The sequence below is a fragment of the Podarcis cretensis genome (genome assembly GCF_951804945.1).
Source record: "Podarcis cretensis genome assembly, chromosome: 16".
NCBI lineage: Eukaryota > Metazoa > Chordata > Lepidosauria > Squamata > Lacertidae > Podarcis > Podarcis cretensis.
Genome location: NC_137186.1, coordinates 17,785,385 through 17,799,813, shown reverse-complemented (window position 1 = coordinate 17,799,813; position 14,429 = coordinate 17,785,385). Strand labels below are relative to the sequence as shown.

Here is a 14,429-nt window from a genome sequence, read left to right as displayed (position 1 = left end):
ATTTTTGAAACCCTGCTCCACATCAGCTTAATAAGGAAACAAAAAAAAAGAGTTGTCTCACCTTTGCACATTTAATCCGCCCCCCCCCCGAGGTTTCCCAAATAATCCTGGGAACTGTAGCTTCCCCTTCGCTAAGCTACAATTCCCAGCACCCATGACAAACTACAGCTCGCAGGATTGCTTGAAGGAAGTCATGCGCTCCAAATGCGCGTTGGATGCACTTTGCAGGCGTGGTGTGGACCTGCCCCAAAGCTGGTGGGGGTTGAATTCTGCATTTCCTTTGCTACCTTGCAGGGCGGGAAAGCCCAAGTTGACGATGCTGGGTGGGCGTGGAAAGGATGTCTCTCTCCCCCTCCTCCAAACTCCAAGGAGGAGGCCAGGAGGGCGGGGCGAGTCTTTTCCACGCCCCCCTCCGCGCGCCTTTCCTTGCGGAGCGCTTCACCTGTGCGGGCGGGGCGGGGCGTCCCGCTCAGCCAATCCGGGAGGGGCTCCTGCTCACCTGGGCGCCGCTGCGCTCCGGCCTTGCTCAGTCGGTTGCGCGGCAGAGGAGGCAATGGCGGTGGCGGCGATGGGCTGGCTTTGGTGGGGCTGCTTCTGCGCCGGGCTGTGTGAGTAGGCAAAGGAAGTGGGTGCAGGAGGGGCTGGGGGGCTGGAAGGAACTTCCTAGGTGAGTGGGGCTGCAAGGAGATTTGGGGCAGCCTCCCAGGTGGGGCTCAGGACCAAAGGAAGCGGCCTTATACTTGCTTGGGGTCCATCTCGCTCCATATTGTCGACACTGACTGGCAGCGGCTCTCGGGACGCTGCGGAGATCGGACCCGGGAAACTGGCAAAACTTATTTTTTAAAAAATAGTTTTTCTAGTCCTTACACTGACCATTTTCCTCTTTCTCCACTCCTAGCCATTTCCTTGCTGGTGACCTCTTTGGTTGTATGGATGAAATTTCTTAAATATTAATTATTTCTCTCCCCTTCCTTCCCCTGGCAAAAGAAACCATGCCTGTGGGTTGTGTAACAGATCGAGCAGACCTTGGAAAGGGAAAGCAAGCAGAGTTCTTGCCAGGCTCTCTTTGGCTCAAGCCAACACCCCACATTTCCCAGAAGTGCTTATTTTCCCCCACCATGGTTCGTTGCAGGTTGTGCCAGCCAGCCATCTTCTCTGATTGTTTACTCAGGAGTAAGAGCCATAGAGTTAAAACAGGAGTGGGGGAGGGATGCTCTCTCAACAAAGTATGCACACCTCAGTTTTCAGCCAGAGACAGGGAAATTGTTTTTAAAGCATCTGTGTTAATCCCCTTTTGTAGGTTGGAAAGAAGCCTGTGACATTTCTTTCCGTTATCTTCTCCAGAGGGATAGGTGTGTGCGTTTGTAGCAGTGCAAGCAAAGGATCCTGGGAACTGCAGTTTGTTCAGGGTGCTGGAGACTGTGGTTCCAGGAGATGGAAACTACAGATCCCAGAATTGTTTGGGAGATACCATGTGCTTTAAATGTATGATGTTGTGGGTCTGCCCCAAGAGATTTGTGGCACCTTAAAGAGTCACACCTTTTATTATGGTGCATAGCTTTTGCGGACCATGGTTCACCTCAGTGCATGGTGTGTGATCCTCAGATGTATGGATGTAAAGAGGAGAAAAATAAATGTTGGATTTAAATAGCAGTGGAATATAAAAATACAGTTTGTGACAATTCAATGAGCGCTTAAATGCAGGCAGAAGGACCCTTTAGGGCAGCAGTAGCTGATCATCCCAACATCATGTTAGCAATCCTGAGTAAACATAAGGTGAACCTTTGACTGCTTTTTTCCTTCAACCTATGTCCTAATAGCAGAGGGTCACGCTCTAGGCATCTGATAAAGTGCTCCCAAGTCCACAAAAACCTCTACACTGTAATAAAACGGCCAATTTTTTAAAAAAGCACTAGACTCTTTGTTGTATATCTTCCTGGATTTCTGCCTTTCTGTGGTCCTTTATCTTTTGTTCTGAAAGTTATTTGTTTTTTGAGTCTATAGAAACTGTACCTTTTTAATATTAATTCAGCTAAATTACTCACACAATCGTCCATTTCTTTTCTGGCTTCAGATAAATGGATGGATAGTTTACATAGAGCTGAGTTCGTGTTTAGATAGTGGTGCCATGTGAGTTCGTAGAACTTCAATTGTAAACTTCCAAAGGTGTTTCGGTTTTTCTCTTTTGGTTGCTGAAGCCTTAAAATGGTGGTTGCCCTGCCGTGCTTCCAATAAGAGAGAATTTATTTCCTTGTTTGAAAGTTAGACCTGCTGTTCCTTTCGTTCTTCCCTGTGCTGGTATGTGTACAAATATATTTAATTCTTGGCCTTGGGAGAGGTTTGGAGGAATAGATTGCTTTGCTATTCCTACTTCTTTAGGCCTAGGACTCCTGGTGTGTGGTGTTGGCACCAAAATGTACCGTTTTCTTCCCAAGCTGTCTATTGCTAATTTCCTTCGCAAGCTGGAATTGCAGACACAACAGGTCTGTCTTGGCTGTTGCTTAGTATGTACAGCCCTGAATTTTATACTCTGTTCCTTCTTGACAAAATGATTGTCAGGAGGAGGTGTAAAGGCAGGCAGGATCATGTTTTTGTGTTCTTTTAAACCACACCCCGGGATTTAATGAGCGGTGAACTGGCAGGGTGCCCCATGCCCTGATCTGTTCATTTCAAGCTACCCAAACAGGTCCATCTTGCACTGGGCTTTAAAAGCTTTTAATAAAGGCGTGATCTGTTCTGAGGACCTGATGCCTGTTATCTGTTGGCTCAGAGACTCCTGCTGAGTGCTTTTGCAGCAGGTGTGTGTATGTGTGGCATAGTTACTGACCAAAGAGAGAGAGCAAAAGCAAAGATCAGTTTTAGAAGCAACCAGGGGGTGCTTGTAAAGTTTCTGTATATTCTGGTTGGGGAGATGCTGGAAAGGCGACTCCAGAGGGCTCTCTTAAATTTGGAAGAGATGAGATGTGGAAATTGAGAATTATTTCTTGAATGCTGCTTTTTGGATCTGGTTGCAAGGTGTTGCTATTGGTAGACAAAGTCCTTAACAGCTTGGGACTGATTTAGCTGTGAGATCGCCTTGCCCCATATATGTTAATACAATTCCTACAGTCTGCAGAACTGGCGCTCTTACAGGTGCTACATAATACCGCATTTGTAAGAAATCGATCTTTTACTGCAACACCATCCACACTTTCGAACTCCCTGCCTATTAACATAGGCAGGGGCCTTCTTGCGCCTGCTGCAAACATCTTTGTTTACACATGCCTACCCAGATACATAGAATGCTAATGTGTTTTTAGTTCATCGCTGATTTTAACCTTTTGAGTGTTTTATTTGATTTTACAAATAGTTTTATTGATTGATTCTTTTTGTAACCTGCTTTGGGACTTATTTATTTTTTTAAAAAACAATCAGGCAGTATACAAATTCTGTGAAGTAAAAATAAATAAATAAGTAAAATAAACATATAATCCTCAATCTGGGTTTGCAGGCAGGGAATCAGTTTAAAAGTTTTGGGGTAGTTTAAGATAAACAGAAATCCTACAATGATCTTTGATTAAAAAAGAACACACAAGCGGCATCATAGGGAAGGTAAAAATATAACAGCAATAAAATGGTTCTGCAACCATCAGTTGCTTGTGATAAAGTTTAAGGTACAATGGTGCCCCGCAAGACGAATGCCTCGCAAGACGGAAAACTTGCTAGACGAAGGAGTTTTCCGTTTTGGAGGTGCTTCGCAAAACGAATTTCCTATGGGCTTGCTTCGCAAGACGAAAATGTCTTGCGAGTTCCTGCGGGTTCCCCCCCCCCCTTTTTCTAAGCCGCTTATCTGCTTATCCGCTAAGGCGCTAATAGCGCTAATCCGCTAAGCCGTCAATGGGCTTGCTTCGCAAGACGAAAAAACCGCTAGACGAAGAGAATCGTGGAACGGATTCTTTTCGTCTTGCGAGGCACCATTGTGTTGGGAAACTATGCTGGCCTCCAGAGTAGGCCACAGGCTGGAGGATATCATTCCATCAACAGGGTGATTGCCAGAAGCGAAAAGGTCTGTTCTCAGATGACCAACCTCTTGAGCTTTGAAGGCCAGGAAAATGTGGAGTGAGGACTCCAGGAAACAACTTCAACACTTGCCCGGAACTAGAAGCCAGTGGAGTTGTTTTAGACTGGCAGAATGTGTCTTTTCCACCAGTCTGTGTCAACAGCTGCATTCTGGGCTTGCTGGTGATTCTGAGTAGACCTTAAAGAAAGCCTTTCATGAAGTGCCTTCCAGAGAGAGAAACACGTAATTCATATTATTTTTACAGGAGGTTTTCTAAAGACTTCAGGGTACCATACTCTGCCTGGCAGTGGGGATGGGTCACTAGAGCCTGATGCCATTCTCAGCCTCCTCCCACAGCCTGACCCCAAACTCTAGAGCAGGCTTTGGCACCCCTTACTTCCAGGAAGCTCAAACAATGGCAAGGAAGCATCTTTTGTTTTGCACCTGACTATTAGGTGTAATAGGGATGCGGGTGGCGCTGTGGGTAAAACCTCAGTGCCTAGGACTTGCCGATCGCATGGTCGGCGGTTCGAATCCCCGCAGCAGGGTGAGCTCCTGTCTTTCGGTCCCAGCTCCTGCCCACCTAGCAGTTCGAAAGCACCCCTCAGTGCAAGTAGATAAATAGGTACCGCTTTATAGCGGGAAGGTAAACGGCATTTCCGTGCGCTGTGCTGGTGCTGGCTCGCCAGAGCAGCTTCGTCACGCTGGCCACGTGACCCGGAAGTGTCTTCGGACAGCGCTGGCTCCCGGCCTCTTAAGCGAGATGAGCACACAACCCCAGAGTCGGCCACGACTGGCCCGTACGGGCAGGGGTACCTTTACCTTTACCTTTATTAGGTGTAATGTTAATCTGGGAGGGCCAGTGTGGTGTAGTGTTTAGTGTTTGGACCAGGATCTGGGAGACCAGAGTTCTAATCCCCACTCAAGCATGAAGCTCACAGAGTGACTTGGGCCTATTCCCTGCTGCTCAGCCAAACCCTACCTCACAGGGTTGTTGTGACGGTAAAATGGAGAGGAGGAAAAAAGCTGTGTATGCCACCACCTTGAGCTCCTTTGGGACAGAAATAAACAAGGAAATAATCGCAGAATTGTAGAGTTTGAGAGTCACCTAGTCCAGCCCCCCTCAATGAATGTTAAAATATAAAACAAAGCAGTCTGATGATTCATGCATTGAAAGAGAAGCACAATATACCTGTGGTAGGTAAAAATGGCCAGGTATACATGACCTCAGCAAGCCTTGCGGCAACCCTATGAGGTCAGCCAGTTCACAAAGGCCACCCCGCCCCACTTTTCAGTCACAATTCCTCCTGCTGCTGCCTTCTCAATATCCCTTCCGGTCCTTGAAGGTGTGGCCCTCTCCGCTGGTGATGGGCAAAGGATTTTTCAGAAGGAGTGAAAACCTGTTTGGGAGACTAGGCTATTATTTCCAGAGGCTCATGTTGGGATAGATTCCTTCTGTCCTTTACAGAGGAAGTGAGTCTTTTTCTGTGTTTTAGGTGTTTCCGCAGTATGGCTCACTCATTCTTTAGTCAGGCAGCACGGCAGTTTTCTGGGGTTATGTAGGATGAATGCAAAACTACAGGGGCTCAACCTGCACTAGCCTGGTGCCCCCAGATCTTTTGGGCTGCTGCCTCCAGCCAGCTTGGCCCTTTTGGACTACAATTCCCATCAGCCCTCCCCTCCCTTTAGGAGGTATTCCAATGCAGTTGTTGCTGGCTGGGTTTGGTGGGTGATGTAGTCTAATAAAGCATCTGGAGGGCACCATTTGCTATGCTTATAGTTGAATTTCTGCCATATCTAGTGGTTTTCTGCATCTTGGAGAATGGAGAAGAATTGGTGCCCAAGATTATGTTTGTGGCCCTGTTTGGGGACAGAGTGTGGAGTTGCATTTAGAACAGAATATAAGAAGAGGCTGCTGGATGAGGCCACAGTGGTCAACCAGATATCTCAGTGGGACCTGTTTGTCTCACAAACAGGGCCCAAGCACAAGAGCAAATATCCTGTCATGCCGTTTCCAGCAACTGGGACTCAGAAGTATCGCTTGGCTCCAACCATGGAGGCAGAGCCTGGCCATTGTGTCTAGTAGCCATTGATAGCCCTCTCCTCTCCTCTCCTCTCCATGAATTTGTGCAATCCTTTCTAGATCCATCCAGGTTGGCGGCCATCACTGCCTCCTGTGGAAGTGAGTTTCATAGAATTACGTTATTCCGTCCTGAATCTTCCAACATTCAGCTTCGTTGGATGTTCACAGAGAGAAAAACACTTTCCTTCAATTTCTCAATGCTGTGATAATTTTATAAACTTCACTTCTAACTCGCCTTTTCTCTGAACTAAAAAGTCCCAAATACAGCAGCGTTTTCTCATAAAGGAGTTGCATTTCCCGGGTTGTGACTCTCCTCAGGCTTACTTCTCTTCTTCCTTGCTGGTCTAAGAGGTTGGATATATTTTAAATAAATAAATAGCCTGGGTTGGACTGTTTAACGCTGTGGATTAATTATCTACCAATCTCCGCTGTTGCGATTGAGTCTGGGGAGGGTTGTTTGGTTGTTTTTTACACAGAGAAGGATCTCTCTCTCTCTCTCTCTCTCTCTCTCTCTCTCTCTCATTGTGGGCTGTATCACCTCTCTCATTGTGGGCTGTATCACTGATCAAATATTTGAGCTGGTCTTGCCAGGGTTGGTTGGACCATCATCTTAGAAAGCCCACCCCACCTATCCAGTACAGCAGGCACATCCAACTCCCAAGAGATTGCGATCTACTCCCAGTATAAAATAACTGGCAGTGATCTACCCATTGTCATTGGAGGGAGGAGGAGCATGTGTTTCTTAGGGAGGATCGCCCAGAGTTGTTGAGCTGGGGAGGGGGGGAGAATGAGAAAATACGCTCACCACAAACAGCAACGATCACTATTTTCCTAATACTTCGCAGGAGGCGGGGACATTACTTGCCCACGATCAACCATGATAACGCGCAATCTATCAGGGACATACAGGAGATCTACCTGTCGATTGCGGTTGACCGTGGACATCGTTGCAATACAGCATCCTGCACTATACATTTCTAGAACAGTATCATGTCACTTTAAACACAAAGAACCCTAAGAAATGTAGTTTGTTAAGTTTGCTGAGGGTTGTTCCCCTCCCAGCGCTACAGTTCCCAGTGTTTCCTTGGAGGAGGGATTGATTGTTAACCCACTCTGTGAATTGTGCGGGCAAATCCACACCATATGTTTAAAGCACATGGCTTCTTAATAATCCTAAGAGCTATAGCTTACCTCTCACAGAGCTGCTATTTGAAGCGTCTTTTAAAAACTACAGTTCCCAGGAATTCTTGCTGGGGGGGGGCAGGGGCTATGTGCTTTAAATGTATGGTGTGGATGTCACTTAAGGAATAAAAATATCCCTCTACAAAAGGTCTTCTATTGTCTCCATTTCCCCCCTAACTAAATAGCCTCAGGTGTATCCCCACCCCCCTCCGCTTCAAATTTGTTTAAGGGCTAGCTAGCTGACTGATCTTCCATTGGATCTGTCCTTAGTAGCCAAGGGACCTTCCAGCTGAGTTAACATTGTTTATGTTCCTCCCCTCCCTTTAGGGATCCTTCCTTCCCATTTGGATTCAGAGTTGTTTGTGCAGTTTCCTGGTGCTTTTAATGGTTGTTGAGTACCGTATGATCGCATCTGGGGGCGCGCGATTACATTCTGGGGGTGCCGCATAGGCACAAAAATGTATATAATGATAATTGAACCCAGAACCATCTGCATCCAAAGCAGATCTGCCCTACCCCAGAGCTGTATACATTCCCCTTGCCTTTCATTGCCCAGGGCATCGAGCAAAGCAGTGAAGCTTACTGTGACTCAGCTTTAAAACCCAGGCTGGGAGTTTCATGCTACGACCCAAAATCAAAAGTCCTTTAATTGACTATGAAAGGCAGAATAAACCCTTTTCCAAACCTCAGTGACTCTCAGTGCTTCTAATGCCATGAAAGCATGAGGGTGCGACTCTATAAAGTCGCTGTCGGAACGAGTTTTAAACTCTGGGGAAACTGGTTTTGAAGACTTAAATGAGTGCTCCAAGAAGTCCTGTCAGGGCACCAGGATTGCCTCATTTTTTCACTGTTTTGGTCGTGGCTAATTTAAAAATATTCAGCTCTGTAAAGGAAGGGTTTGTAGGGCAGCAAAGATGGTTAATGGGGAACTTATGGGGGTCTTGCTGGGGGTCTTCCAGCTCCTATCATTCCTGACCATGCAGGTCCTCATCCCTGAGGTAAATCCCTACCATATGGATTACCATCCAGTTTCCAGGGGACCACCTGCTGACAGCTACAAATGTACGCTAAATGAAGTGATCTATATTTCCTATTAGCCAAGTACAAAGAGATCACCTTTTTTGTTTCAACGACATTTTTTCCCCATTCTAAAATAGTTATACTTTGCCTCTTTGGGGGAAATGCTGCTTCAAGATGGCTGACAAGGCCTTAGGTCAACCTTTATCCACCTGACACCCTTCAGCAATGTTAGAAACTCAGATATACTGTATAAGCTAGGTGCCAAATGGCTCCTTAAACCAGGGTTATAGTCTCCAAAACGGAATGTCTAGTTGCCATTTTGGGACCAAACGGCTCGAAAGTCGTATTTTTCAATAGGGCTTTCTGGTTCCTGAAATTCGTTATGGTTGTGCAGATAAAATATCATGGATGGAATTCTACAGGATGTGTTGTGTTAGTATGTGAAAACAGACAAGATCCAATGATCCACCTCCAGATGGTGGAGAGGTTAGTCACCATCCTGTAGTTGCCTGGGCATCTTCCCTACATCACAAGTGGCCGTTAACCAGGTGCAAAATGCGCCTGGTGAATTTCGAATGCTCCCTTCATATGCTTTAAACTGCAGCTCCCATCAGCCCCAGCCATCAGAGGACCTGTAGGCCAAAAATGTACTCCCATCCCATGAGTTGATGTAATCACCTTAAAGCCAGTTACTGACATAGTTTTCTATGTCTCATCCCTCTTTGGAAACTTCTCAGTTCTTTCACCACAGCTATTTCTTTGTGACAGGGAGTTCCGTAGTTCGTTTTTTTCCTCAGGATGAGTACAGGCATTGGCTCTGGAGGTACAGTGACTCGGTTGCCCCATTTTAAGCAGATCCAAAGGCTCTAAAATAGAGTAGCCCGGCCTCAAATGTTGTCAATTCATGGGCTACTCTCCTACTATGAGATGAGGAGCAAAGCAGCTGCAAACTTTTTTCTGGGATCCCCCACGCTTGCTTGTTCATGTAAAGCCATAATTTGGCTTGGTATTACCTGTGAACCAGGTCACTGTCTCTAATAACATGGCAGCTCTTCCAAGGTTGCTTTGCCAGACTTTTTACCAGAGACCTTTTTAGCTGGAGATGCTGCTGACAGTATCTGGAACAAAGCAAGTTCTCTTACTACTGAACTTTTGCCTCGCCCCAAATTCCTCCCTTCCCCTTAACCCTAAATAGATGAAAGGAGCAAGCTGGAAGCCATATTCAAATATTTGACTGTAGGATTTCAACTTAGGTGGTATAATCCTTGTGGTTGTCTCTCAATTTAATCTCTGTGCTAATATCTGTTGTTGGTTCTCCAAGCTGGGCTTTTTTACACCTGCCCCAGTGAATTTGCAAGTTTGCAACAGGCCTTTGTGGGTGCCCTCCCCTTGCAGAAAAGCAGCAGCAAACTAGATGTGGATTGTGATTTACTGAGTGACAGCCCTGGCTTCCAGAGGCTCCTGTTTCACAATCTTGTGAGTTAATAGGTAGTTCTTTTCTGCCTCTTCCTCCACTGTGGCCAGGTCCAAAGTTAACCAGCTGCGGGGAAATGGCTTCTGTATCATAAAATCCCCTTCTAGGGCTTAAGGTCCAGAACTAGTGCCACAGATCACTTGCAAAAGTTGTCTGAGTTTTGCAGCTCAGATGGACGCAGAGTTGTTTATGTGCTGCAACTGACTTGACATGCATCCGCATGATTTTAAACTTACTTCCTATCACATCGGCATTCCACCTTTCCTCCAAGGACCATAAGGGTCCTCCCACAAACCATTTTTTCCTGGCAGGTTTGGCTGAGAGATAGCGACTGCTGAAAGGTCACCCAGTGAGCTTCATGGCTACCCTGGCCTCCCAGATCCCAGGCCAACTGCAACGCCGCAGTGACTTTTGAAGCAAGGGAAACCATTTCTGATAGGGATGGGTCGATTTAGAGCAACATGGCCCAGCTTCTTGTTTCTGGAATCGTGGTGGGACCACCAGTTTCAAAACTGAAATTGGCACCCTCTGAATCCCTGGGCTGTTCAGGTGTGGCTGTTTGTGGGGTGCTGAGTTATGATAAAGTGCATTCTTTGCTGGAATCCCCAGTGACCAGCCTGTGGTTTCCTTAAAATGATGCAGTCTAGCTTCTCTCCACTTTGTTTGGGACCCCTCAATGAGCGAAGGGGTTACAGCCTTCTGCCTGCAGATTCTCCCCTGGAAATGCATGTTTGCATTTGTGGCAGTACAGAGATAATTTTATCTAAGGAATAGATTGCTTTTTTTTTGGACCTTGTTTTGCCAGAAGCCACCCCCCATCCTGCTTTTAGAACTAAAGCACCAGGCAGAGTTACAAGGCTGTGAATGTGTGTGCCCTTCAAATGGCAACAGAGATTCACTGGTTGTCCACTGACTTCTTTATTCTGTTAAGAACGTTTGGTTTTGGAGAACAGGGTCTCCATTGTGTGCCATTTGCTTGCCTTAGAACCAAAGGACCTTTTGCTCATGTTTCCTGAATGAGCAATGCATCTGTTTCTAAAAGATCTACAGCCCATCCCTATAAAACAAATGCAAGTCAGTTCTGCCAGCCAATTCTTGTTACATTTTTAAATTTACACACACATACACCTGCAAAAAAACAAAAACCAACAGAAATCCCGAGCAGGATGCTTGGGTCCAATGCAACAGAGCAAAATATTTTAAAAACCAAGAGCGTTGTGTGTTTCTTAGGGTAAGGAAGATCAAGAACGTTTCTAATGCCGTTTAGTGGGATTTAATTTATTAGGTGCATAAGAAACCCTGCAACATTCCTCTGATGAAAATAAGGATGTCCTATCCCATAATAATAGTAATAATTTAATTTTTTATTCATCACTGACTGGGTTGCCTCAGCCACTCTGGGCAGCTTTCTCTCTCTCTCAAACATAATAAAACATTAAACACTGAAAAACTTCCCTATACAGGGCTGCCTTCAGATGTCTTCTAAAGATATAGTTACGTCTCTCCCTTGGCTCAGGAGTCGCATAACTCCATACCCCCCCAACATTTCTCGGGTGAAGATAGGGCTGTCGTAAGGAAAAGGAGGACATTCTGGGATCAAATCAGAAACCAAGACTGCTTCTGTAAATCCTGTAAAACACTTTCCGCACCAAATCACAAAATTTGGCTTTCATTATGTGTTTTGCTGCTTTTATTTTTTTCCTGTGCTATCTTAATCTCTTTTATTTATTTGAAAAATGCAAACTCTGTTGCATTCCTCCCCCTACCCGGAAAACTGTTAAAACAACAATGTTTACCTAGAACTGAGCACTTTCATGGGCCGGGGGTGGGGCATGGGTGCATTTGGCTTGGGAATTGCTGCCCGCCCGCTAAATTACCTGAGAAAAGCAGCTGAGGATGGAAATGAGGTCATTCTGCAGAGCCAGTGGTTTGAGTCAGTTTCTTCTGACAGGAAGTGGAGTGAGTGCGTGGGTGCCCAGGGGCAGGGGGGGGGGGTGAAGCTGAAACTAGCAAAGCCAGAAATTCCACCAGGTGGGTTGAAGACCAGTTAACCTCCTCCTGACTCCTCTTTCTGCTCCATCCATGGCCCTTTGTGTGGGAGCCTCTCCTTCCCATTGGCAAGTTATTGCTGTTTTTAAAGTCCCGTCCCCCCCACTTTCTGGAAGTGAGCAGTGGCTGGCATATTCATGCTTGTGAGAAGGTCTAAACCACTGAGCCTCTTGGGCTTGCTGATCCAAAGGTCGGTGGTTCGAATCCTTGCAACGGGGTGAGCTCCCATTGCTCAGTCCCTGCTCCTGCCAACCTAGCAGTTCGAAAGCATGCCAGGGCAAGTAGATAAATAGGTACCGCTGTAGCGGGAAGGTAAACGGCGTTTCCGTGTGCTCTGGTTTCCGTCACAGTGTCCCGTTGCGCCAGAAGCAGTTTAGTCATGCTGGCCACGTGACCCGAAAAGCTGTCTGTGGACAAACACCCGGCTCCCTCTGCCTGAAAGCGAGATGAGTGGCACAACCCCATAGTCGCCTTTGGCTGGACTTGATCGTCCAGGGGTCCTTTACCTTTTTACCTTACATGAACCAGTGCAAAGGCTCTGCAATGCTTTTGAACAGAAGGTGCAGAGTGAGAGAACTGGTTTGCTGGAGCACCGTGTCAATTAAAGAGTGTTTGGAGGTTGAATCTAGATGACCATTGGCCTTTGATATCTACAATATGTGGCTTTTAGGCACTATCTAAGAACCCAAGCAGGGACACGGGTGGTGCTGTGGTTTAACCACAGAGCCTAGGACTTGCCGATCAGAAGGTCGGCGGTTCAAATCCCCGTGATGGGGTGAGCTCCTGTTGCTCAGTCCCTGCTCCTGCCAACCTAGCAGTTCAAAAGCACGTCAAAGTGCAAGTAGATAAATAGGTACTGCTCCGGTGGGAAGGTAAACGGCGTTTCCGTGCGCTGCTCTGGTTCGCCAGAAGCGGCTTAGTTATGCTGGCCGCATGACCCGGAAGCTGTCTGCGGACAAACGCCGGCTCCCTCAGCCAATAAAGCGAGATGAGCGCCGCAACCCCAGAGTCGGTCACGACTGGACCTAATGGTCAGGGGTCCCTTTACCTTTAAGAACCTAAGCAGAGGCCAGTGGTCCATCTCCTCCAGCATCCTGTTCTCACAGTGGCCAACCAGATGCCCATTGTGGGAAAACCCCCGAGCAGGATCCAAGCACAAGAGCCCTCTCCCGCCCTGTGGCTTCCAGTGACAGGCATTCAGAAACATTTAATGCTCCCAACTGTGAAGGCAAAGCATAGCCATCATAGCTAGTAGCCTTCTCCTCTGTGAATTTGCCCAGTCCTCTTTTAAACCCACCCAGATTGGTGGCCATCACCGCCTCCTGTGGCAGGGAGTTCCATAGTTTAATGATGCACTGTGTGAAGGGGGGTTGTGGTCCAGAATGTCCCGAGAGCGCCAGCTTGGTGAAAGCTGCCCTAATACAAATAAATGTACCTGTAGCAGGGCAGGGGGAGGGGTGTGCCCTCTTCCCAGCATCACACAGGATCGAGAGACCTGGTCATACAGGGGCTGTTTCTGTTTTCACTGAACACTCCTTCATCAAACACGCGTTTGCATCAGGTTTCGCCTTTTCTCTCTCCTTTCCTTCCCACTTCAGATTCCGCCCACCTGTGCCAAGCTCATGTTGCGTTACTAAACCCTGAGTCATAGTATTTACTGCTCCATTCTTCCTGTAGGCAAAAGTAATTTTTCTCTGCCCAAGTAAGGCTGGTGACTGTCTTGTGTGTATGCAAGGAAGTTGTAAAATCGTAGAGTTGGAAGGGACCTCTCCCCACCCCCCAGGGTCATCTAGTCCTGCTCCCTGCAAGGCAGGAATCTCAGCTAAAGCATCCATGACAGATGGCCACCCAACCTCTGCTGGAAAACCTCCAGCGAAGGAGAGTCCACCACCTTAGAAGCTTGTCTGTTCCACTAACAGACAGCTCTTACCCTCCAAAAGTTCTTCCTAATGTCTTCCTAAGCCACCCCTCTTCCCTCCTCCCAACCTATTTTGTTTAGGAAATGTCTGCATGCTTTGGAGGGAAGTTTGTGCAATTTAGCTGACCACGAGAACCTGGGTAGATCAGACCGAGGAGGTTCAATCCAGCATTCCCCATCAAAGGGCTTTCCACATCATGATGATGAACTCCAGCTCCCATCAGCCCCTGCCAGCATGACCACTGGTCAGCGATGGTGGGAGTTGTAGTTCGAAAGCATATGGAAGGCGCCAAGTTGGGGGAAGGCTGACTTAGTCTTTAAGCCGCTTGCTGCTGTCTTCAAATGCTTAAGGGAAAACCTCTCTTAGTGCATTGAGAGCAATATCATGCCACTTTGAACAGCCATGGCTCCCCACCAAACAGTCCTGGGAGCTGTAGTTTGTTCAGGGTGCTGAGAGTTGTTAGGAGACCCCCTGTTGCCCTCACAGAGCTACAGTTCGCAGAGTGATTTAACAGTCAGTCCCCCTTTGCAGGCAACTCTGGGAGCCGTAGCTCTGAGAAGGGAAGAGGGGTATCTGAACACCTCCCAGCGCCCTTAACAAACTACAGCTCTGGGGAATAGTTGGTGGAAGCCATGAAGCTTTAAAGTGGCACGATACCACTTT

General features: G+C 47.1%; 1 protein-coding gene across 2 annotated transcripts in view; it reads left to right on the top strand.

The window, feature by feature from the left end:
* The first annotated feature begins 425 nt into the window (after positions 1-425).
* The window catches only part of F11R (F11 receptor), a 28,889-nt gene continuing 14,885 nt past the window's right edge, over positions 426-14,429 (top strand). The window contains exon 1 of one of the 2 annotated variants that reach the window (XM_079956953.1): positions 426-608. In XM_079956953.1, coding sequence (XP_079813079.1) covers positions 554-608 — 55 coding nt within the window. In that variant the 5' untranslated portion in view covers positions 426-553. The remainder of the gene's footprint in view (positions 609-14,429) is intronic. The other variant, XM_079956952.1, reaches the window with a different exon arrangement.